This window comes from Protopterus annectens, chromosome 8.part0 (genome assembly GCF_019279795.1).
Source record: "Protopterus annectens isolate FY-2018-M chromosome 8.part0, PAN1.0, whole genome shotgun sequence".
Classification (NCBI taxonomy): domain Eukaryota; kingdom Metazoa; phylum Chordata; order Ceratodontiformes; family Protopteridae; genus Protopterus; species Protopterus annectens.
In genome coordinates, this window is record NC_056741.1 from 944,528,604 (window position 1) to 944,552,720 (window position 24,117).

Sequence of the window (24,117 nt, forward strand, 5' to 3'; positions counted from 1 at the left end):
GAGTAGAGCTGTAGTTTCTTTAACCGAGCAGCATATGGCATCGGTTTGAGTCCCATGATCCTATTTGCGAGCTACTTTTGGGGTCTTTCTAGTTGCTGCAGGTGCAGGTAAGGTACATCCCAAATGGGGCATTGTATTCAATTATGGGCCTGATGAGGGATGAATAAAGGGGCACAATGACCCCCATCGATGTAGATGTGAATCCTTTCATGATAAGGTGGGCTATATAGAAGGTCTTTCTAACCACTTTGGCAATGTGGTTGTCAAAGGGGAAATTACTGTCAACTTTGCAGACCGGGCTAGTCAGGCTTATGAGGCAATAGTTTCCAGGGTCCGTAGAGGCACCACCTTTGTGGAGTGGGACCGCTGTTTCTGTACGCCATTCTTTGGGTACATATCCTGTAGTAAGGCTGAGATTGAACAGCAGCTGTATGTAGGGGTTTAGCTCTTCTTGGAGTTCAAGTGGAATGCAGCCCGGGACACCATATGGTCCCATTGATGCTGTGTTTTTTGCTTTGGAGAGGGTGGCTCTCACCTGAGCATCTGAGATGTCAGGGAGGCAGCACTCTGCTGGGATAGACATTTGCTCTTTAGGGGGGGAAGGGGGGTGGAAGTTTCACTGAATCTGTCTGCCAGGATGTTGGCAAGGTCTGCGGGTTCAGTGTATTTATTGTCATTTTGGACCAACTCTGAGCATATCTGGGAGTTGTCACCCAGGTTCCTAACATAACTAAGGAAGGCCGTGTGATTATCTTTAGTGTCCTGTGCAATTTTTCTCTCGAAGCTGGCCTTGGATGATTTTATGAGGGATCATAGTTTTTTTGCTAGTACTGATCAGAGATGCGTTCCCTTTTAGGGATTTTGCTCTATCCTGTAGTAGCATCCTCTTTCTGTTGTACAGCTTATTTATGGCTGGGGTCCACCAGGCAGGACACCTGCCTTTGGATGATTAGGTCTTGGTTTTGTTTGGGATAGCATGATCCACACATTCCTGAAGGTGTCCATAGAATGCATTTATAAAGGATTCTGCAGTTTGAGCAGTACTTTCCACTGGCCCGGGGGCCTTGAAGGATTCCACCTCAGTTTTGAGAAGTGTGACATTAACTTTTGAGAAGTTTTTCACTGTGGTTTTCTGGGCTGTGGGTGGGATCGGGATGTGGATATCCAGTGGAATTGATTTATGGTCCGATCTTACCAATGAGGGGAATACCTCTGGTCTGGAGCAAAGAGTCCCCATGTTGGTGATGACCAGGTCCAGTATGTTATCCCCTCATGGGCGTGGTGGCTAGTTGTTCCATAGCATTTGAGTTTATAAATTCTAGGAACCTTTGGCCTAGGGTATTGGGCCTTGAGTATTGCTCCCAGTCAATGTTTGGGTAGTTGAAGTCACCCAATATAATGGTGTTTGGAGCGACCTTCATATACTTAGACCCAGCTTGTCCAACATTGCTCAGTATTAACCAACAGTGCTGGACGTTGCCCAATATTACTCAACATTGACCACAGTTGTGCTAGTTGGTGTGTGTGATTTTCTTTACATATACTACATGGTGGTAAATGCTGTTTAGGACTGCTTTATATTGCTTAACACATGTCAATCATGCCTCAGGTGGTGCTGCAGGGCTGGCTATTTCGGATGCACATATTACACTCCCTATACATGTTTGGAAGCAGGTGGTGTCAACTTAGGCATCCCTTTTCAGAGAGAGGTATCATTTCCAGGTTTCCTACTGAGCCAGTGTATGTGCTATACGTTGCCTCTTTACCAAGGCCAAAGCATACTGGCCATGCCTCCTTCTGCCTACTGCGGCAGGCACAGGTTGTTCCTCCTCCGAGTCACACTCTGCCTGTGATGGCCTTGGCAATGGTGGGGGGCTGTTTGGCCCAGGCCTATGCTGGTCCTGCTGCAGCTGTTTTTGCAGGATCATGTTATATAGCATAGCACATACCATGACAATTTGGGTACATGTAGTTGGTGAGTACTGCAAGGCTCCACCAGATGTGTCCAGGCACCGGAACCATGACTTGAGCAGCCCAAACACTCGCTCGATTACATTTCGTGTTTGTGTGTGTGCCTCATTATGGTGTTCCTGTTCAGGTGTGTGTGCATTTCTGATGGGTGTCATCAGCCACGGCTCCAGTGCATAGCCAGCATCCCCCACTAGGTGACCATGTGGGATGTCCCCATTGGCAAATGTCTGGTACAGCTGTGTCAGATGCCAGAAATGGGAATCATGGTAGCTTCCAGGGCAGCCAGCACACGCATTCAGTATTATGCCCTGGGCATCACACATGACCTGGCAGTTGATGGAGGGGAAGCCCTTGCGATTGAAGTAGACCCTACCCTGCTCACCGGCTGGTGCTTTGATGCGTATGTGCATGCAGTCTATTGCACCCAGTACCTCAGGGTATTCTGCTATTTGCTGGAAGAAAAGCATATTGCTGGCCAATTCCTCACAGGAATTGGGGAAATATACATGATCACCAACATGTGCTGACATGGCATCCAGGAACTGGTGCAGTACCCTGGATGCTGATGCCTGTGATATCCCCATCATATTACCAGTTTGTCTCTGGAAGGTACCTGTTGCTAACATTCTTTGGCCAGCACATACCTTGGTTTCCACTGGAATGGGTTCCCCTCTGTTGGTTCTGTGTGTGAGGTGTGGCCTGCATAGCTCAACAATTTGCTGCAAGAGGTCTCTGTCCACTCTATAGCGCTCCACTATCTCCAGCTCATGTAGCCCCTGGTAGGTTACTCTGGGCCTGTACACTCTTCTCCGTCTCCTCACTGTGGGTTGTCCAGCAGCATTTGCATTATCACCACCCTCAGCATGTTGCATATGTCGCCTTATAACAGCAATGGCATCCCCTAACATTTCTTTGTCTCAGTGAAGCTTTTTCAGTTTTCACTTCTATTAGCTTACTGCAGTGTTGCAGTGTCTCTTGAGAGAGACATAATGGACTGTTGTTTGCAGAGTTTTAAGTACTGGGATGGGCTGGGCTAGTGTACTGCCTGACTGTAATTGCCTGATTCTGATTGTTTTCACCTGCTAGCTCTGATAGTATTCCCTGTTAACTTCCTACTATTTGGTGGGCTTCCTTTTTCCTTTCTGTTTCCTCAGGGGGGAGCGCCAAGCACACAAGTGCAAACATACGCACAGCAGCTAACACGTGCACACACATGCTTACATGGAGTAAAACTTGCTTATTCTTGTTAAACCATGCGCACACTGGCGCAAACATGCTTACAACTGTTTACACAGCCTTATATATGCTTACTCCAGCTTACACGTGCGCACACATGCTAACACTCGCGCATACTGTCTTACTTGGGCTTACTCGCGCACACACTTACGCATGTACGCTCAGCAAGAAACTTTGGTGTTATCCACGGCATACACCTTCAATTTCTTTACTTTACCTAGCCTACCTGTTGACACACTTCTTTCAATGATATGTAAATGTCACCTGACACATACCACTCAGCTCCAATGAGCTTCACTTCTTTCATACATGTCCCCCTCATGATGTCACCTATCTTCTACTCTGTTACTCCCCTTATCCTACTCCTACACTCCACTGACTGTGCTCATTTGCTATGTAAACTTTCGATTCACTATCCTAACCCTCATTTGCATGGGATTGCCTACTAATGCTTGGTTATATCTCTTAGACTAAGCTACCCCCTTAGCAACCTCTACTCGGTGGCCATGTTGTCTTCAGCCTTCCATTCACTTGCATTGTAAATTCATATCAGCTATAAAATCCACATTTGTGGATCATAATTACTGATTTTCTGGTTTTTAGGGTGCTGCGTGTTTGCGCGGTGCTGCGCTACACTTAAACCCCGGAGATCGGGATGAAAAAAAAAAAGTTATTTATTTTTATTTTGCATCGGTGAACATTGCCAATGGCCATATTTTTGGCCATTGGCATGCTTCCTCCTGTAATTGCATCCTTTTTTTGTAGCTGTCACAGCTCCGTTTTGCTATTTGCTGAACCGTACTCAGTTGTCAACTGAGTACATTTCTGCAAATAACACTACTCCTACTTGGACAGGTGCCGGTTTCCTGGATCACAAATTTACGTCATTTGCATAACTTTCACCTGCAATTGAGGTAATTTGCATATCCAAGCCCTGTCCGTGTAGGACTAGTTTAAGGAGCTCTGTTACATGCCTCTACCGGATCTTCCTGGATCGCTCGGCGGACATGTTGACTGCATGGAGTCTTACTCTACTCTTAGACTCCATGCAAGCCTTTGTGAATCCGGCCCATAGTGTACACTTTTCGGAAAACTTTATGAATCTGGCCTCATATCTTCTTGATATCAATAATGAACCCTTTCTACCATGTCATAACTCAAACATATATGTTTATTTTCTTAAATGCAGCAAGATATCTTTACCATTGACAGCCTAGGCTGATATCGATTAATATTTCTAACATCCACAAAAAGTCCTACAGAGAGTACTTGTTAATATTTTAAGCTACTCTGATTTACCTGCCTACCAAATTAATCATAACAAGTTAAATCTCCTTTTCCTTGCATGCCATTACTGGTCTCAACAGGGGGACAATCTATATGCATTCAAAGTATAATTCAACCTGAAATAATTAGGAATTTCCTATGTACAAAGTAATAATGTTAAAACCCATAACCTACTGAAATCATGGGATGACCTTCAGCAAAACTTATCAAGATGGAACATTATAAAAATGTTTTTATTTTGTTCAGTTTTTATACTTAAAATGTACATCTTCCTCATCTATTTTTCTTTATATAGTCAAATAGCCAAGCTATTCATATAAATGCACACACACAATGCACTGATGAAGTTAATTTGTTTTTCCAAATCTAATAGGGTCTCTGTGTATTAGCTGATAGCTTGAACACAGTTTGGGGGACTTAAAACTCCCTAATGTTTTATGGTATTACCTCATCTCTAGTGATGCCAGGCTACTCCAAGTTATGAATTTTCCAAATAAGACTAGATGTCGTTCACTAGTTAAAATATGCTACAGTATTAAGTCACTGCGCCCTTCCATTTACCTTGTTTTTCTTTTTCTTGACACTGAGACAGTTGACATCTTTCAACTCCATGATAAACATTCAAATTAAGGTTTCAAAACTTTACTAAATTTATTTATCTTTTTTTACTTTTCCTTTTTCACCAGGTTAGTCCTACTTTGTTAGTATTTTTTTCTGTGAAACCTGAGGTGATATTCATACTATTAAGAAAAATTTGGCCAGAGCATCTCAGGGAACTTCTGCTACTCATTTTGATAGGTGCAGTGGGATCTTTTACATCCACTTTGACTAAAAGCAACTCAGAAAAATGGGGCCTAAATTAAACATCATCCAAAGAATGGCCTATTCAAGAATGCAACATCCCCTTCAAGCTGTACTGCACTGTCAGTAATTAGACAACTTAATCCAATGACTAGGAAGCAGAAAAGAAACCACAGTCTACACTAGTGTTACCTGCTGTACCAGTGAATCTAAAAGGACTGTGTTTAGATAATACAGCACAGTTTGGGCAACCAGTAGTTAATAATCTAACAATGTGTTTGGGTCAAAATGAATAATGATGAATCAATTTATTAAACAGCATATTTACATGTACTTTCTTCTGTTGTGAAGCTTGTGCAAATGTTTGACTTTATTAGAGGCCATGCAGTTGTCACATTTGGACTGCATTGCAAAGCTAGTCGTCAGTTCTTTGAGAGGGCTACATGTTCACTGTATATGGAGCTACAAAAAAATAATTAGGTCCTCCCAATGAATGAATCTCTTCTACCTATATTCTCTTAAAGATAAATCTACTAAACATTTTACTATTACTGGCAAATATCTGGACCTATCCTTCCACAAAAAGATATATGTTGGTCTCTTTGACATAATGTGTCATAACTGACAGAGTATAACTTTCATGGACTTGCATTATTTCTTCATCAGAAGAATTTTTTTGAACTTTTTTTTTTTTTTTTTGTAGAAATGTTCTTCCTTCTCACTTTAGCCAATCTCAGAAGAGGTAATCATTCACTCTTCAGGCAGATAACAAACCATATAAGTTAAAATGATTTGCAGTTTTGCCACTCACTAAGTGATTGATATACGTTGCTAACATAATAAAAAAGAAAAAGAAAAAAATGACAGAATGTCCTCTTTAATTTACCTCACAATACTGCAAGTGCTGGAACTCACATCTAGGAAAAGCAATCTAGCTAAAAAATAAACAACAACCTGATAGGACATTAGCAATGGATGCTCTACTTTCTGTGGACTCCTGATCTCAACCCATTTTCTTTTGCCACTGATGCCTTATGGTCCAACATTCCACTAAAGCAAATACTGAATGCAATCCTGCTTATGCTAAATGAATGTCTCACTTGCTTACTAGAAGCATATGGAGTAACTGCAGGAATGGGTTCACCCCACAAGTCATATGGGTAATGATGTTCAAAGACAAAGCTTGGTCCAGCTTTACTCTATCAAGCTGGAGGACTGGAACACATTTTCATCCTTCAGGAGATGCTGTATAAAGTCATCTAGGACATCAAGCCATCCTTATGTAAAACTGAACTTCCCAGCTATATGAACTCAAAACATTCTAGACCAAAATTACTCCTACACTGAGGAAAACATGACATGATGATAACATCCCCCTTGAAATTAAATGGAAGACATACTTGCACAATGATCAATGCATTGTGCTCATGCTCCCTCCTGTCTAATCATCTCACCAAGTTCTCATGAAACAAATATCTTGTTTCAGGACTTCTAAATGTAATACTTTTGACTTAGATATGAAAGAGGAAGTGAAGAAAATTGTCAGTCAGTGAAGATCAAAACTTGACTTCCTTTATTCACCCCTCATCAAGATCATTGCATGTGGCACCAATCACACACTTTTTTTTTTTTTTTTTGCAATCAGGTGCAGCTCTCAAACTAAGGAAGCTCATAGCTATAAATATGTTTTACAAGCTAGTGTTCATGACAGTTTCATCTGCATTCCACAGGGCCAGAGTGTGGCCAAGTAACTCATCTCCACAATGAATGCTACCTACAGATGTATGCAGTGCAGATACTTAACACACAGGTCCTATTCATAAAAATGTACTAAGGCCTTCAGTTTGTTCTGAAATCCTTTACTCACAAGTAAGCTATAGAAGTACATAATAAACTGAAAACTAATATGTCTGAGAGAAGCCTACACATAAAAAGCATTCAAGGTGTAAATAAAGCTTCCACTCTTAAAGAATGAAACAAAACAAAATTGATCTCCTTGTAGCTGTCCTGATGGATGTCCTCGGGCACCATTCTTTACTTTCAAAGGCAGAATTGTCAAGACAAACCTTTTCTTAACCTTAATTATTGAACTTAATAGACTGGTCCGTAATTTTATGTGATGTCCTTTGGTTCTCCATTCCACTATCAAATGAGTAATATTAATGCTGGCCTTCATTTTAATGGTACTGCCGCTCTCATGAAATCCTACTAAAGCTGCTTCAAAGTACTGTTATCACTATATTCCCAGTCCTTTCAAAAACCTATGAGAAGTCATCAAGTCCCTTTACATTTCTTTACTCCATTACCAAGATGCCTGATAAACTGGACGTAATTTTATACAGTATTTTTATACAGTATTATTCCTCACAACCTAGTGCTATTATCTAATACTTTACTATAAGACAGACATTTTCTATAAACAGTGACACCACATCAGCCTAACCCATTACATTACCATTTGCCTTGGATGGTGTGCTCTAATCACTTCCTCTGTCTAAAGCTTCTGCAAAGCTGAAATAGTACTAATACCAACTTCACATAGTATCTATCGCTCCCTTTTCCATCTCTCATGCCTTACCACTCTCTTGCTTCAGTATAATACCCTACTGTTTATTATGCCTTGGAACAGCTAGTTGATAGCCCCACAAGAGGTGATAATATCTTGGACTTGGTATTAACCAGCATGAGTAACCATTGCAGCACCCCTATGATATCATCCTCCCTGGTAAGACCTGACCATAAAGCAGTCACTTTCAAAGTCACCATCTCCTCTGACTCCCCTCTAGCTAGGGTCAATCAAAAAATCTTCTCCAAAGCTGATTACAACCTCCTGAGGGATGGTATAAACAGCTTAACAGCCCCCTCCTCCACTGTAGGAGCTGGCACCACTGTCCATATCTACACCAGAGTACTATACGAACATTTATATAGATGCATGAAATCAGGAATACCTGACACGACAAAAATTATTCTCCGCAAGGAATCAGAGCAATCTCTCCTTAGCATGAACAAGCAAATAAGAGCACTATCAAAATCCTCTAAAGCCAACTTCGAGTCCAAATTGGCAACATCTGCTAGAGACAATCATATGGCCTTCTTCACATATGTCTGCAATCTCAAAGGAAGCACCCAGATTTATTCAGAACTGGTGGACAAGAACACCACATACACAAATGCTGTAGATATAGCCAATCTACTGGCTGGCAGATTCAGCAAAAACATCTCCCCTCTGCCCCCCCATCAGTAAATCAGGACATCCCCAGTACCTGCCTTGACCCCTTATCTCTAGGGAACAGGTCATCACTGCCCTCTCAAAGGCAAAAAATACAGCCTCCTTGGGACCTGATAACATCCCAGGCTGCATCCTACATGAACTCAGGCATGAACTAGCAGCACCATTAGGCACCCTATTCAGCCACAGCCTGAGTACCAGTCTTGTCCCAGCCAAGTGTAGGACAGCCACTGTTATCCCTTTACACAAAGCTGGAGATTCCACCGATCTAGGAAATTATAGAACCATCAGCCTAACTAGTCTGATCTGTAAGGCCATGGAATGGATTATCATGGACCTCATTAACAGGGACATTGGGAACCTTCAAACACTCAATCCCACATAGTTTGACTTTGTCAAGGGATGGTCAAGTCTTTTAAATCTGGTTGACTTCTTTGAGACAGTCACCAAAGACATGGACAAGGGGAAGGTGGTGCACACTGCCTACCTTGACCTGGCCAAAGCCTTCAACACTATTCCTCACTCAGACATAGTAGATAAAGTCTCTCAACTAGGCATCAATCCATATGTTACCAGATGGGTAGCAAACTGGCTCACTGGTAGAACTCACCTAATCAAAATAGGGGAAGCCACCTCAAGCAGTAGACGCATAACAAGTGGCATACCCCAGGGTTTGGTCTTGGGGACACTGTTATTCAGGATATACTTCTCTGATGTGCAAGCCAAAACCAGTGGGCTATGGCTGACCGAGTCTGCAGATGACTGCAAGCTGGCCACAGTCATCAATTCCCCAAGTGATGTGGACGTCCTACAAGAGGGTCCACCCAAACAAATGACTGGTGCCAGAAACATAGCCTCAAGCTGAATGCCAAAAAATGCATTATCATCCCCTTTGGGGAGAGTGAGATCCCCACATATTATCACATTAATAACAACATCCTAAGTACACAATCAGTAGTGAGGGATTTGGGCACCCAGGTTGATAGTAACCTGATTTTTGACCACCATGTTGCTTCCATTGTACGGAAAGCTTTCTACATGGCCCATCTCAGAAATAAGGGTATCTCATCCAGGGACAAAATGGTCATAACATCCCTGTAGTCTTCCCTTATATGGCCAATTATTGAGTACAATGCCACATTCGGCATGTACCTCACAAAGCACATGCAGCAGCTGGAGAAACCACAGATGTTCCTCACCAGGAGAATCCAGGGCCTCCAACATCTACCCTACACAAATAGGCTAAAAGCCCTGGTCCCTCTACTCAGTTTCATACAGACCCCTCAGAGGTGACCTCTGTTTGGCATACAAAGGAATCTCAGACCCCACCTTGATAGGACTGCTGCATATCCACAAGTCAAGCTCAACTTGAGCAACCCATATGCATGACCTCAACCTCGTCTGTGACATCAATAGGACTTGTTGGCGGGATAGATTTGCGTCCCAAAGACTCCCCATCTGTGGAATAGACTCCCTCTCAATGTCAAGCAGAGTACCTCATTATCCCTTTTTAAGCGTAACCTGGCTAACTGGATGGGAGACAGACAATACACCCCTGGGATTCCACCTGTGTCCCTGATGGATAGGGGTTTTGGGTGCTGACTTGTCTAAACATGGGCTAAACTCTTGGCTAGGCTTATAAGGGCTTCAGGGCCAATAGCCTAGTAACCTCCTATGATCCTATGATCACCTTCAGCTATCTGCTAGCCCTACTGCTACCTCCATAAAACCCCCTGTCGACTTCAAATGACATCCATTTAAACCTTAAATCCATCATTTATTTTCCAGTATGTTATAATGTTAAGTAACTGCTGACTATTGTAATCGTTGTTCCCTTTCCACTGCAAGAAGTATTTTTCTCATACATACCCAATCTGTCTTCTTCTGTGTGGAATCCAGTTTACTGACAATGTCCACTAAAGTTACAAAAAAGATAGAAAAAGAAATAAAAAAGTGCACATAGCATGATTTGGGTGGTAATATACCTGAAGTGATCTGCCACACTTTTTTTGTTTAATAGGATTACAATCAACAGTGAAGCTCTCATTGCCAGGCCATTCACTAGCAAGCTTGGAAAATTCAAGTCACTCATGAGTATAACCCACTCTGAAAAACCTACCAGCACAATTTCCTTTGCACCCTTCTCAAAGCAACACACCACTTCCCTTGTTTTCAATTTCTGTTGGTCACAAAATATCTGTAACCCTATAGATTAATATCCCAATTTGCACCCACTCAGCCAAGATTCAGTAACAATTCTCACATTAACAATTCTCACATCTACATTATATAATACATCCATGCCTGTTTTACTCCTGGCTTATAAACTATATGCTGTTTCTAAAGTGTGTTACTAAACACACAGACTCATCTTGAACAATTATACCAGTGTCATCCTACCTACGTGTTACATCTTTTAACATAACTCCTTTTCATCACACTGAATAAAACAAATCTGTCCAAGAACTCAATGACCTCTGTATTGGTCTTTTCTCCAGAAAGTTATCTCTAGCATTGTACTGCTGCCCTCCACCCCACCCCCCTACACACACACACAAACTTCTGCATTACATCTTGATAACAAACATGAAATGGTTAGCTTTATCCCAAGCCTGAAAGTTGCCTGTATCAATGTAACATGTTTACTATATCACCTTCACCACTGCTCTTTAGACAACTGCCACCAACGTGCCCAACCCCACTGTCTGTAGCATTTCAAACAGATTCAGTACATACCAAAACCTAATATCCTTAATTACATTTTCCATGAAATATGACACCATCCCTGCTGATGCCATCCTTCCTATCTAACTGTGTGCTCAGTCCTCTAAGTTGAGAATCACTAAGGACCCACACTCCATAGATAGCAGATGGACTCAGAAGATACTCCATCAGCCTACCACTTCTTTCAGCAGCTGTCCACACATATTCCTATGTTGTTATCCTGCACCTGCTCCACTGATACCTGTTTTCCATACCTCAAGAGCCTATACAAATCCAGCCTTATCTATTCACCACCCAGGAACCACCTCAAAATGATTGTCTTCATCCCTTTCTTCTTTCCTTTCTCCTCTAAGCATTGCTCAAAAAGAATTGCTCTTTATCCTCCGCATAGAGGGATTCTCCTTTCTTACTTTCATTTTCTAGGACTCTTCTTGCAAAAATCATATAATACTGAGGTTCCCAGAACTCAAACCTCCCAAGCAGCACCATAACAAAATACATATAATGTATCTTCAACTCTCTTTCAGGCATCCTTTTTTTCTTACACATTTCATCCTTCAGCTGATTTTCTTTGAACAACTATATCTGCAAATGCATACATCTCATACAGCATTTTACAAACATGATGATTTAAAAGGTGCACTATTTTCTTTTTGAGCAACTCCATAGCAAGCAAAAATGTAATGTCAAGTACAGGACCTGATACATATTCATATTAGCTACTGAATAGTGTTGAGTTATCCAAGAGAAACAGTAAAATGAGTGCCTATATAACTACTGCTCACAACAAGAGGACTAAGAATAAATCAACATCAACCCCCCACTTAGCCACAAATGCCATAATATGCATGTTCTAATTATCAACAGCAGTGCAGTGATTTAGTTCAACTGCTGCTTGAAGTGCTACACAAGCTTCCTCCTGAAATTCACAGAAATAGTGCATCAGGAAACAATATACTGCTGTAGGACCATCCCAGATTATTTAAATCCAAGCTTGATGCTTAAAGCCTCTCAACAACTATCCCCAGTATTGTAAACTCTTCATGGATAATAATGAACAGATTGCTTCCTAACGGGTGCAAAAATAAAGCTACATTTAATATCTGAAAGGCAAACGTTGCTAAGATCTACACAAAACACGGCATGCAACTACACAACCTGTAAATGTGTGCTGCCAGAAAAACATACATTATCATTGTTTCTTCCTGCATTTGCACAAAAACATTCAAAAGTTGCTCCTCTTAACTACTGTACTTAAAAGATCCTCAGTTAATCTCTGTTCCACTCAGGAAACAAGAGGTGCAGGCTAAGTCAGGGGGCTGGAATAAAGACACTGACTCTGTATGTAACATCGAATAAATTTGTGTCACACCAAGAATACCTCTCATATTGAACATGTCCTACACACACTTACACTCATCCACACCACCCAAAGCAGTTAAAAAAACAAACATGTTCTGTTCTGCTGTTCAGCCTGCAGAAAATTTGATGAATATTACTAAGACACAAACATTCTGACATAGAGATGCAGCTTATCCTACTTGTCTGATCACAATGATCAAAGTGCATTGCACAAAGAAAAATGACTAAGTTTAATTTAAGGAAGTGATCTTTTATTATTGTGACAGGCACATCCATTAATATCACTCTACCAAGGTGTCAAATTAGGGAGGTAAATAAGTAAAAAATATTACTATGCAAACTTTTTTTTCAGAAAAAGACACCAATTTTAACTCAACATTGGGAATAAGAAATAGTTGTCACTTCCAAACAAAAGAATCTTAAAAAAGTTACAAGTGAAACAAAGGACTCTGGGATACAGCCCTGCAGAACCAATGGCACGGAAGCAGAAAAAGTATCACATGTCATAATGCAAAAATGTTGTACTGTGCCATATACTAAAACCAAGTTACAAGTAGATAATATGAGTAATGTAGTAGAAATGTTCTTTTATTTTCCATTTTATGTATTTTCTGTACACAATTCCACAACACAAAATAAAGATTGGAATGTTGACTTCAGAAATCTGATAGAAGAATCTACCTTTCAACTTGAGAGATCTATATAAGCAGACTCAAAAAAAAATTAATGAGTTTTATATAGAAACATCCAAGAAAGCCAAACACAATTTCAGTGATTCAGATGCACAAAACCATCCAGCAATCAACTGAGGAAGTAACACTTTAAACAGTGCCCTCAATTAGAAAGTCCAAACCCTCTGTCCCTAAGAAATATCTACATGTGTGCATGTGTGTGCGCATTCACACAACCATATTTAAGTGGTAATCTCAATGAAGATATGTGATTGCCTACACTTCATCCAACCAAAACTGAATTTGTCAAACAGGAAGGCATAAACCATCAAACACAATTTTCCAAGCAAGTGTACCATTAAAAAATAGAAATGGTGCTAATGTGAGATTGTCTCAGTACAGAAAAAGAAATATTCCTCATGAGTTATGATAAATCCAAAGTTAGTATTCTCTTTGGAGAACTGAAAATTTCCTACACTATTCAAAATAACAAAACAGGCCACACAAGTCTGGCTGCAGTAGTTTTGATCAATTGATCACAAAACTGTTCCACACTCTATTTTAGTGTTTTTCTAGTGTATATCTCACAGGGCCAAAACAAGAAATAAGGTCTCTCTAGTTTCATAAATAAATGTAGTGTGCATCTATGCTTTGGCACACCACATCATCACCTCCTCATTTAGACTTTGCAATTTATATTCATTGACAAAAGCAATATACATTTGCAAAAAGGAGCAACTAACACAAGTATGGCGCACACTTGACTTTCATGTCATGTCATACCCGACTTCATATCAGTGAGCATCCATCCACAAAACTTTTTAACATTTTGTGCTGATAATGCTTTTGGGAAAAAGAGCCCTGCTTTTATAATGTTGGGGACCTGATGCCTTCCAGAGCTACTCTTACATAGAGCAGGAGCAGTATTTCACATACACTCCATTTACCTGCCATCCTTTCTTCCTCTTCAAACACCTACGTAAAATATTTTACAGGATAAAACAGCAAAGTGAAGCAACAAGTTCTAATATAAACTTTGCATTATTTGGAAGTGGTGAACAACAGTTAACTACGGATAGAAACTGTAAAATAAAGAGAAAGGAGTGCAGACTACAACTGTAGAATGCACTATACAATTCATATCACATCCACTTAAGAATGCAGGGGTGCCTTTTAGTTAGCACTAAATTTCTGTATGGCTGCACAATTACTCTAAAAATTCAAGAGGCAACACAACATACTTGAAATAGTGTCCAACACTGTCTTTATCTTACCCAGGATTTCAAAGACTGGCTTTTTAACATCTGAATTTCTCAAGCATCTCAGATCATCTTCAATGATCATTCACAATGTTCTCACTGTAAACAAAAATGCATTATGACAAGTAGCAAACCTTTGTTCATTACAAAATAAAATAAACACCTATAGCTGGTGTTACTGGTCCAGCAGGAGGTTCTCCACCCACAGCCCATTTTCAGTGCACTGGTTATCGTACATTTCCACAGTAAAAAATAATGATAATAATTGGGAGCATGCCGATGACGAACACAACTACTCAGCATTACCATCAGCATAAAATCCAATTATACTACATCACAAGTTATACAGACAATTATTTAAGAACATAATATATATAGATATACGACATTAAATTGTACAAAATAAGGTTACAACAAAAATATGGCATTTCAAGAAACACGTAGATATTTATATATTAAAATCTCTTATTTTTACTACAGAACAGCAAGTTAATATTGAATGGTTTTCAAGGGGACCATCCAGGATTATTGAAACTATTCTTGTATATGCATTACTTAGAAAGCTGTACCTCAGAATGAGTGGTAAAAGTGGCATCAAGCACATCATCCTGGAAACCATCAATAAGTTGGCATTGCTTATCCGTTGTCTGCAGGGTTGTGACATTCTAAGAAAAAAAAATGCTCTTCAACCTTTTTCAACTATTATGGCTCCTAAAAGAAGTCATTATGTGACACATGCCATCTGATGGGGTGTTTTAGCGTCTTTTGTTAGTTCAGCTGACAGAAAGGAGAAAACAAAAAACATATATGAGCACATATGACTTGGTTTAAGATTAGTTATGTTCTTATATTACAAGAGCTAGGCCTGAGCCTTTATCTGCCAGTTATGTAAGACGCCTCACACCTTCTTATCCAATTAGCTATTGGGAGAAGCAGATATTGTTAGGAAGCATTGGTACTTATCTTACAACAATGTAAGCTGGAGTTTTATTACTTCATTCTGTGTGCGGAGACTAACAGTCCTAGGTAGTAGATAGGACATTCAGATTAAAAGGGACAAGTAGGAATATCAGAACACCATTCCCAGGGGTTGCCGAATATGCTTTAAAAAGTATAGTTCTGACTGCAGTCAAGCAGGTAGTGTCTAAGATGAGCTTCACAGCACATCAATTGAAATTGTGATTAACAGGAAAATCAGTGAGGAGATTCATTTATCAGACATGGAAGAGAAAAGATATAAGAAATATGAAAATAGCCCTAGGATTTGCTGAAACAGAGCACAGTGTGTGCTTTACTTTTACTGTCTACAATATTTTGTTTGATATACCCAGAAGCCATAATGTTTCTTTTCTGGTATACCATTAGTTTTAAAGCCTTTAAAATATAAGAAAGTTGATAACTTTGAATACAATCACTACCTTTACAAAAAGCTTTCTGAAATGCATTCTTTAAGAAAACTTTGGAAGATCATCCCTAAAGCGGACACTAGAACATTCATAAAATCATATCACTGCAAAACATGACTACTGTGTTCTCTAGTGGCATTTGGCTAGGAAAACTGCCAGGGTTGATTCCTGTATTATTCTTCCAACTAAATGTCCCTTCATGAACTATCACTCCATCTGGTATATTTATAGTGAAACTTATCTAGAAAGACAACAGTAAGCCTGACATATGGAACCAAAAGAAAGGTTTGGATTCATATTCATTGATTTATGGGTAAAAATGTCATAATAATCTATATGGAACAGTTATTTTTATGACACAATATTTATTTATTTGTTAACCAGGAAAGTCCAACTGGGACAGAGGACCATTTTCAGTGGATACCCAGGGAGAAATGCTCCAGATGTATGTTTTTGGAATGTGTGAGGAAACTGGAGCACCCAGAGGAAACCCATGCAAATGCAGGGAGGACATGCAGACAAGACACCCCAGCCAAGAATCGAACTGGAGAACTGCTTACTGTGAGGTGACAATGCTAACTGTTGCACCACTGCACCTCCATTAAGCAGTATGTTTCTCACCAAAACTTAAAACAAGCATTTCTGAAAATGTATTTTAACTTACACTCACAGCATAGAAGCAGTTCATTTTATATTTGTTCTTTCTTTAGTATTTTGCAACAACTAAGAGAACTGGCACATGACAAGTAGTGTGTAATAATTGTACTAAGATGCTAATATTATTGGACTTTAAGCAGCTTTTCTGGAGGGTGCAGAAAAATGTCTCTTCATAACTAACTTAAGAAACTGACACAAATCAGTCAGATCCTGCCATAAGTAAATCTCTCATGACAAGTGATCATCTTACAAAATTCAGCATTCCACCACTGTTTTCTTGGACCATGAAAAAAGGAATACAAGCTACAACAGATAAACAGCAATTATAACAAGTGCAGCTAGAGAGCATGAAAACCTATTATCTCTCTTGTCATTAGTTCTTTTCTTCCACAGAAATTATTTTGAATCTGCAGCTTCCCAAGACAATAAAATGAGGACTGAACAGAGGATTGTAATGCATGTTCAGCATAAAGCAGCAATGAAGAGACTCTTTTGGCTTTTCCTGGTTAGGGGTCGCCACAGCGATGTATAAAATGACTGATCTCCATGTTGTCTTGTTCTTAAAAGCTAGCAGTGCAGCCATACTGTAGTGCTACCAGAGTATATTATCATAGCAAAAAAGGCAAACAAATGCATTTAAACAATTCCAACAGAACAAAAAAGGAGTTACATTTTCAACATATTACACTCAGCTGTCAAGAATACAGACGGACTGCAGTAATAAACTGCACTTCTGCTGGCTTTGTGGGTATTAAAATGTTAAACTCAGTTTATGATATGGGAAAGGTGGGATGAAGAGCAGGTATAAGCTTTTAGGGGGCATGATCAACAGATTGGAAGAGATGCCAATTGGTAAGCATTTCAGCACACACTAAATGACAGGCAGTTAGTGTTTTTCAGGAATTATGAACCCACTAAATGACAGGCAGGCAATGCTTTTTCAGGAATTGTTAGAAGTTGCTATTATGTATCTATATAGATTGCTGCTGACACCAACTAATTTTACTACAGCTCTGACCTCAAACCCCACAAATTATTAGGAGTTGATTTTTTTCTTTCAGTTTTCCCCTATAGTAGTCTTTTAATTGGGACTCAACCTTTCTGGAAATGAAAAGAGGTTGTACATGGTATTTGTTAGGAAAATAATGTTGACTTGTAGAAAACTAAATCTGTTTCTAAATTTAATGAAAAATTTCTAAGACTCTGAATGCCTGAAACATGACTAGTGTGTCTCTAATTCAAAAGTCTGAGTGCCAGAGATCTCATGTATCATCCCATGTGTGCGGGTACTAGTAGGTTGGAGAAATGGTAATACTTTTGGTCTTTGACAGTACAGTTTATGTACTTTACAACACTGTACTCCATTCAGACGTAAAAACATGAAATTTCCAAAATATATTTTTCTGAATCTCTGGAATGCACCTGTATGTTTTTAGACTCTGTCGACCAAATTCCATTTACATAAATGTTTTCTCAGGCAGAAGATTTAGGGCTGCAGTTTCAACTTCACACGAAAGAAAGCAGATTCAGTTAATATTTGAAATAATTTAAATAATAAGTCCAGACTTTTAAATCACTGTATCAAACTGAAGGAATCAATGGGTAAAATGCTTTAATATTCTGTATGGATAGAGGAAGAACAGAATGAATAATGCTGCTCAGAACGGAGAGTACATAATACCATTTGACATAATTTTGTGCTTCCTCTGTGAAAACTGGCATTTAAATCCCTGATAGCACTTGAAATGTCTGCTCTTTTTTAGCTTGTGATTTATCAATCTAGTCTAACACCAGGAATCAACCTAGCCTGTGGACAAAAAGATCTGAGGGGAAGTCTGGGATTTCCATCAGTAAGTCAACCATAGATAGTGATAGGGCCAACAGGACATCATAGCAATGAGAGAAGAATGACAACCTTAGGATCTGGATTTAAATGTTTGAGATCTAAAGTTGCATGTAAAATGGAAGACAAGGGATACTGGCAATGTCTTACTGCAGTTTCTACACTGACATTTTACTGTACATTCCATTTATCTGTAAAACTACCCATACAGAGAAGAGAAAGCTCATAGGTCATAGCAAACATTGCTAGCAAATCATGTACACTCACTGTGATAAACCAGTAAAGATGGTGTTTTATCACACTTTTCTGCCAAAACATGCAACTAATTATCAGAGCTGGGAAGGATGACAATGGGAAGCAGACACATTTTCTGCAATGCAAGATGAGGACAAATTCTAAGGTAGCCAAGCATATAAACCTCACTGCTAATGTAGTTCAGTTTAAATAAACTGCACAATAAAATGCAGAACATTATAACATTGGCTCCCTTTGTACAGCAGTGATGGCATTACTACTGGTGATCTAAGTGATAAACTAGTGTTTGTATGCCATATCAGACATACTGTCTTGTATCCCATATTAGATGTACTGGTTTATATACTACATACACATACTGTTTTGTATGCCACATCAGGCATATTGTTTTGTACACCACATACTAATATTGTTTTGTATGCCACATATGTGTACTGTTTTGTATGCCAAATCAGGCTTATTGTTTTGTATGCCACATACGCATACTGTTTTGTATCCCACAGCAGGTTTTACTGTCAATTATTAACACAAACCAAAAACCAAATATGCAAAGAAATAAAAAAATGCAACAAGAAAGGGCTGACAAGCAATGTTCCCATCCAAGGGCTATTACTTGTTTTGTATATTGTGCTGAGGCTCAAATGTTTTCTTTAATGCAAAGCTATTTAACATTTACTGCAGAAAAAACTAATACTGAAACCAGTCACCAGGGCAAAACCTCCTAATCCATTAATTCATCTTTTCTTGGCATACCAAAATACATCCAATACAGCGATTAGCAGCTGTTCCATTTAAGTACCTCATGAAACTGCCCACCACTTTTAACAACAGCCTCAATAGTTTTCTCTGAAACCTTCAGTAAATTTGTTTTGTAATGCCACTCTAGCAACTATATGCATTAAAAAGTACTTCCTAATATCAATGTGTCTTCAATACCTGATTTATCCATGCAAATGTCATGGGGAGAAAGATTCTCTATTTGCAAGTGATGAGGTAAGGCAAGAAATCAATACTAAACAGGATGCCAGTCATTCAGGAGGGACACACAGATACTAAAGGCCATTTAGAGCAACACCAGTCCTCCTATCCAAACATCTTTGGGATTCAAGACTAAATCGAAGACTTTGGCAAAAATTCATAGGAGGACATACAAACTCTTTACAGAAAGCTTATCATTAGGAACAAAACAAATCAAGCAAACGCTGTCATGCAGCAAATTCATCACTGAATCAGTACACCAACCTACATACTGGCTTTCCTTCTGAAAATTACTGCCCTCCCTTTTACTGAAACTTCTGTGTACATATCCCAGATGCCATAAAAGGTGCTGATAGAATCTCTACTTATTGCATTTTGATCACTTGGTTTATAACCTGAACATATTTATAATCTCGCTGACCTTATTTTTATGGGCAGGAATAACATCTTTCTGCTCCATTCTCTCACAGTGCTGCCCAGAATATGGTCTTTGTATTTTAGTTTCAATTTCTACCCGTACAACAGGTCAACCTAAAATCTAAACCAGTCACTACAAAGGAGTCAGGTATTCTGTGATACAGACAGACAGATGACTTCTTCAGTGGAAACCAGAGAAAAAGCATGGGGCAGGGAAGTCAAACTTTCGAAATATGAACTGCACATGTGACACAGTGCATTTGCACAGGCAAATTATACACAAGAGGAACACTGCAAACCAGCATGCTCCTTGCAAACTAACCTGCAAAATGTCCAAGTGACCGTTAACTGAACTTGGGTTTGAACAACGGATTAAACAGATGTGCTTCTTTTAATTTAACAAAAACTGAGGTGAGCTGCTTAAGCATTGAATATGTGCTGCTAAATACAGCACTCTGTCAGGGCAATTGTATTTCTGAGTTTATAAATTTGAAATAATGCATGTTCACAATTCCCCCACATAAGCGATGCCAACTCTGAATGTGACTCATTAGAGCTACAATCCCTCTGACATCATATTATGCTGTCATAATATTAATATGTTTTCATCCACAATTTCAAAAAAGAAATAACAAAAAGGAGAGAGCATCTGCAGAAAGCAGTGTGTCCAACCCTTCTCAATTTTTGCTTACAAAAGAGGAAACTTTGTTTTTTTTCATTTGCATATATACATTTCTGAACTGCAAACCAGTCCATCTGTTTTTGTTGCGGGCATACAGAGATTCTTTGCATTAATCAGAACATTTTTTTTTTCTGACAGTGCTACATATATATTTGAGCAAAAATGGCATTTCTTCTTGGTTGAGATTTGAAGATGCTAGAATCAGAAAGCATAGAAGCCTGCTTATAATATTTTCACTATGTCAAAATACAATACATATATGTAAAATTGTGTAAAACTGATAAAGTCTGTATGGGCTTTAGCTTATAGAACAAATATTGCCTTACTGTTTCCCCATCCAAGAAAGTCTAAACAAAACATTTTGAATAACAATCCTTATTTTTTGTGATTCTTTCAACACTTGAATTTCGATAAAGTTAACATGACGAGGAAGCTACTAAAACAACAGTACATTTTAGAGTGTACATCGGGTAGTAAGCAGACAATTATAATTAAAGCATCATCCCCCAATACACCTCATACCAGGCAGACAAACATCTTCCCAATTTCTCCTACATTCATGAGCATGCAAACAAAACCATTCAGTATATATTTTCTTTGGTGTGAGGTGATACCAAAAGAGATGTCTGGGCCAAGCCAGCACTGTTTGTTTGAGGTCAGCTTGGCCTGACATCTGTATGTAAAAGAATCAATGAAAATTAAAATAATGGTTTTCTTTATCTTTTTTTAATTTTTCTCTTTTTTTTTTCTTTTTGCATGTCCACTGGGCAGATAAAGCTTATGACGCTACAAGCATTTGATGAACGGGATAACGACACTCCTTGCTTTGTGTGGACTTTATATGTCTTATGTTGTTCCTCTTTTGTACAGACTAGGTGAGAATGTTGTCTCTGTGGCTGTGCCCCTTCTGATGGTTTAATGCATCTGTCTTCTCAGTTCATTTGTTCAAAGAATTTGTAAGTGGGGTTCTCATACCCATGGTTCTGCATCTTACTGAGCTGTCGTTCCTCTGGAGTCAGCATGGGGTCAACCTGCAGAACAAGACAGAGAGATGGAACAAGAGATTCAGATACACAGAACAATCAGCACTACCCAGCAAAACATGTGACAAAATGTTATTGTGATGTCAAAAAGAGGAAGTGTAGGAAGCAAGTCAAAAACGTCTGCTACCATATTCACTGCTTGTGTGTTATTAATAATGCAAAGATTATTTAACTGGATAGCAAACTGTCAATGGATCTTGTCTGGAACACTAGGCTGCTAGAACAGAATTAACAAGCCACAATCCATGTTTACAAAGTAACAATTAACCATTAGCTGTCTGAAAAGAACTGGATAATTACAGTGAAACTTTTAAAGCTGTGGCACCCTATCAATTGATAACAAAGAATGCTCATTTACTACTAATGTTGTTGTTGACAACAACTGATGTTACTTTAGTGTAATTCAAATGTATGGAAGCCACAGTAAGCAAAGCATAGAATGCCATATTCAAAAATGCAGATTCCATAGCCAGGTCAGTGAAACAGGTAAAGGACATTCATATGCATCACTGATGGACTAGTAGCTGACTAGTAACAGACACACACACACACACACACACACACACACACACACACACACACACACACACACACACACACACACACTGGATGACTGTGAAGACAAATGGAGTCTCCTAGGGGCAACTTGCTTCCCTCAGTGGTAGGATGAGAAATAATATATTTCTTTTCTTTCACCTAACGATGGCTAGGAATGCAACAGATTAAGTTTTCCATATCCAGTAGAGCTACTGATCACAAAAGGAGTGCACACACACAACAGCATGTGCATGACTCCCCTCCATGAGGGACATGAAAAGAATCAGGGCATGCAGCTGAGTGGAGATGGCAAGCTGCCAAACTCCTTCCGTGGCTATCCTAAGTAATAGATCCCAATCAGCAGTGGTTAATTCTTCCCACATCCATTAAATGAGTGAAGATAATTCTGCTAAAAGGAGATTTTTTTCATGGAAGAAGTCATTCAATTTAGAACTGCAGCCTCACAGTCTTAATTAAGTAGTTGGACAGAATCTGGGAAACAAGAGAGACAAATGTTAGTTGACTTTGAGAACTGGTAAAAAGCCCAGTTTTGTTAAGTATTTTCCATAAATGTAAATGTTCAAGTAAACCCTGTGTCACAGTCCCCACATCTGGCATTTATTTTGTGCATGCACTGACAATTCAAGTAACAGATTTTCATCTTTATCCAGGGCTTTGGACTGTGACATCCCATCAAAAGGATAGGTGCATCAGTGACAAAGAGTTTATCAGCAGATGCCATCTGCAGATGTTTCTTGCCCTGGCAAATGTTGGGGAAAAGAACTCAGTGACAGATCCTTAGTAGACCAAATGGCAGAGTTCAATCTGCTCCAGGCCCACCCCTAACTACCCTCCAAAACCTTGTGAGGGAGAAGACATAAAAAGAGGGATGGGGACCAATATGAAAGTGAGTGGGAACACACCTAATGAGAGCTAGGGAGCTACCCAACCTAAAGGGCAACAGAAAAAAAAAGGTCAAAAAAGTGGGAAGGAGGGACAGAGGGAGTGTACATGGACTGCAACACAAACTACTCAAACATCTACATTTACAGTAAGTTCCTAACACAACTGGACTACGGTTACTGTAGTATTCACTGTTAGTCCTCAGATTTGGCAGATTCCCAAAGCACATCTTCCAGGGAGCCAGAAGAATATCATTTGGGAAATTGGATATGAGGCATTGCAGAAGCAAACCCTACCCTGTCAACAGATGTTGCCCATAGACTGTAGAGTTTGGAGAAGGAGTACACAGTAAAACAAACAGCTGCTTCAAGTATAGCCTGAGTAGTGCCCTCATTAAGGAGTGGACACTAATCTGGCCTGGAATAGACATGCCATGATTCAAGTAAGAAAAAGAAATGCAGTGATCCAGCCATTTAGGAAAAACGCTTGCTTTTTCTCAGGTCTACATTCTTCTCCTTTCACTAACTAATAACTGATTAGACTATCTAAATTCATTGATTCTGTGTAAATAAATCTCAGCTGGCTATTCACATTAAGGGGATACAGGGTTTGTTCTCTTTTATTTTGTGGCTTTGGAAAGAAAACTGTCGATTGAATGACCTGTTCCAGGGTCATTTTAGATATCTTTGACATGAAAGTGAGATCGTCATGCAGGAATACCCTGTCCTGATGAGAGACTAGCAATTTTTTTCTGCACATCAATTCCTGGAATTTAAAAATCCTTCTGGCAGAGTTAATGGCCACCAAAAAAGCAACTTCCAATATGGTATTAGAGGGATGATGAATCATCTGG

The 24,117-nt window shown here is 39.4% G+C and overlaps 1 protein-coding gene across 3 annotated transcripts in view; it reads right to left on the reverse strand.

Moving 5' to 3' along the window:
• Positions 1–18,179: 18,179 nt before the first annotated feature.
• LOC122809173 (amyloid-like protein 2) overlaps positions 18,180–24,117 on the reverse strand; it is a 1,365,390-nt gene continuing 1,359,452 nt past the window's right edge. For all 3 annotated transcript variants that reach the window (XM_044080467.1, XM_044080466.1, XM_044080465.1), the window contains one exon: positions 18,180–21,812. In XM_044080467.1, coding sequence (XP_043936402.1) covers positions 21,714–21,812 — 99 coding nt within the window. In that variant the 3' untranslated portion in view covers positions 18,180–21,713. The remainder of the gene's footprint in view (positions 21,813–24,117) is intronic.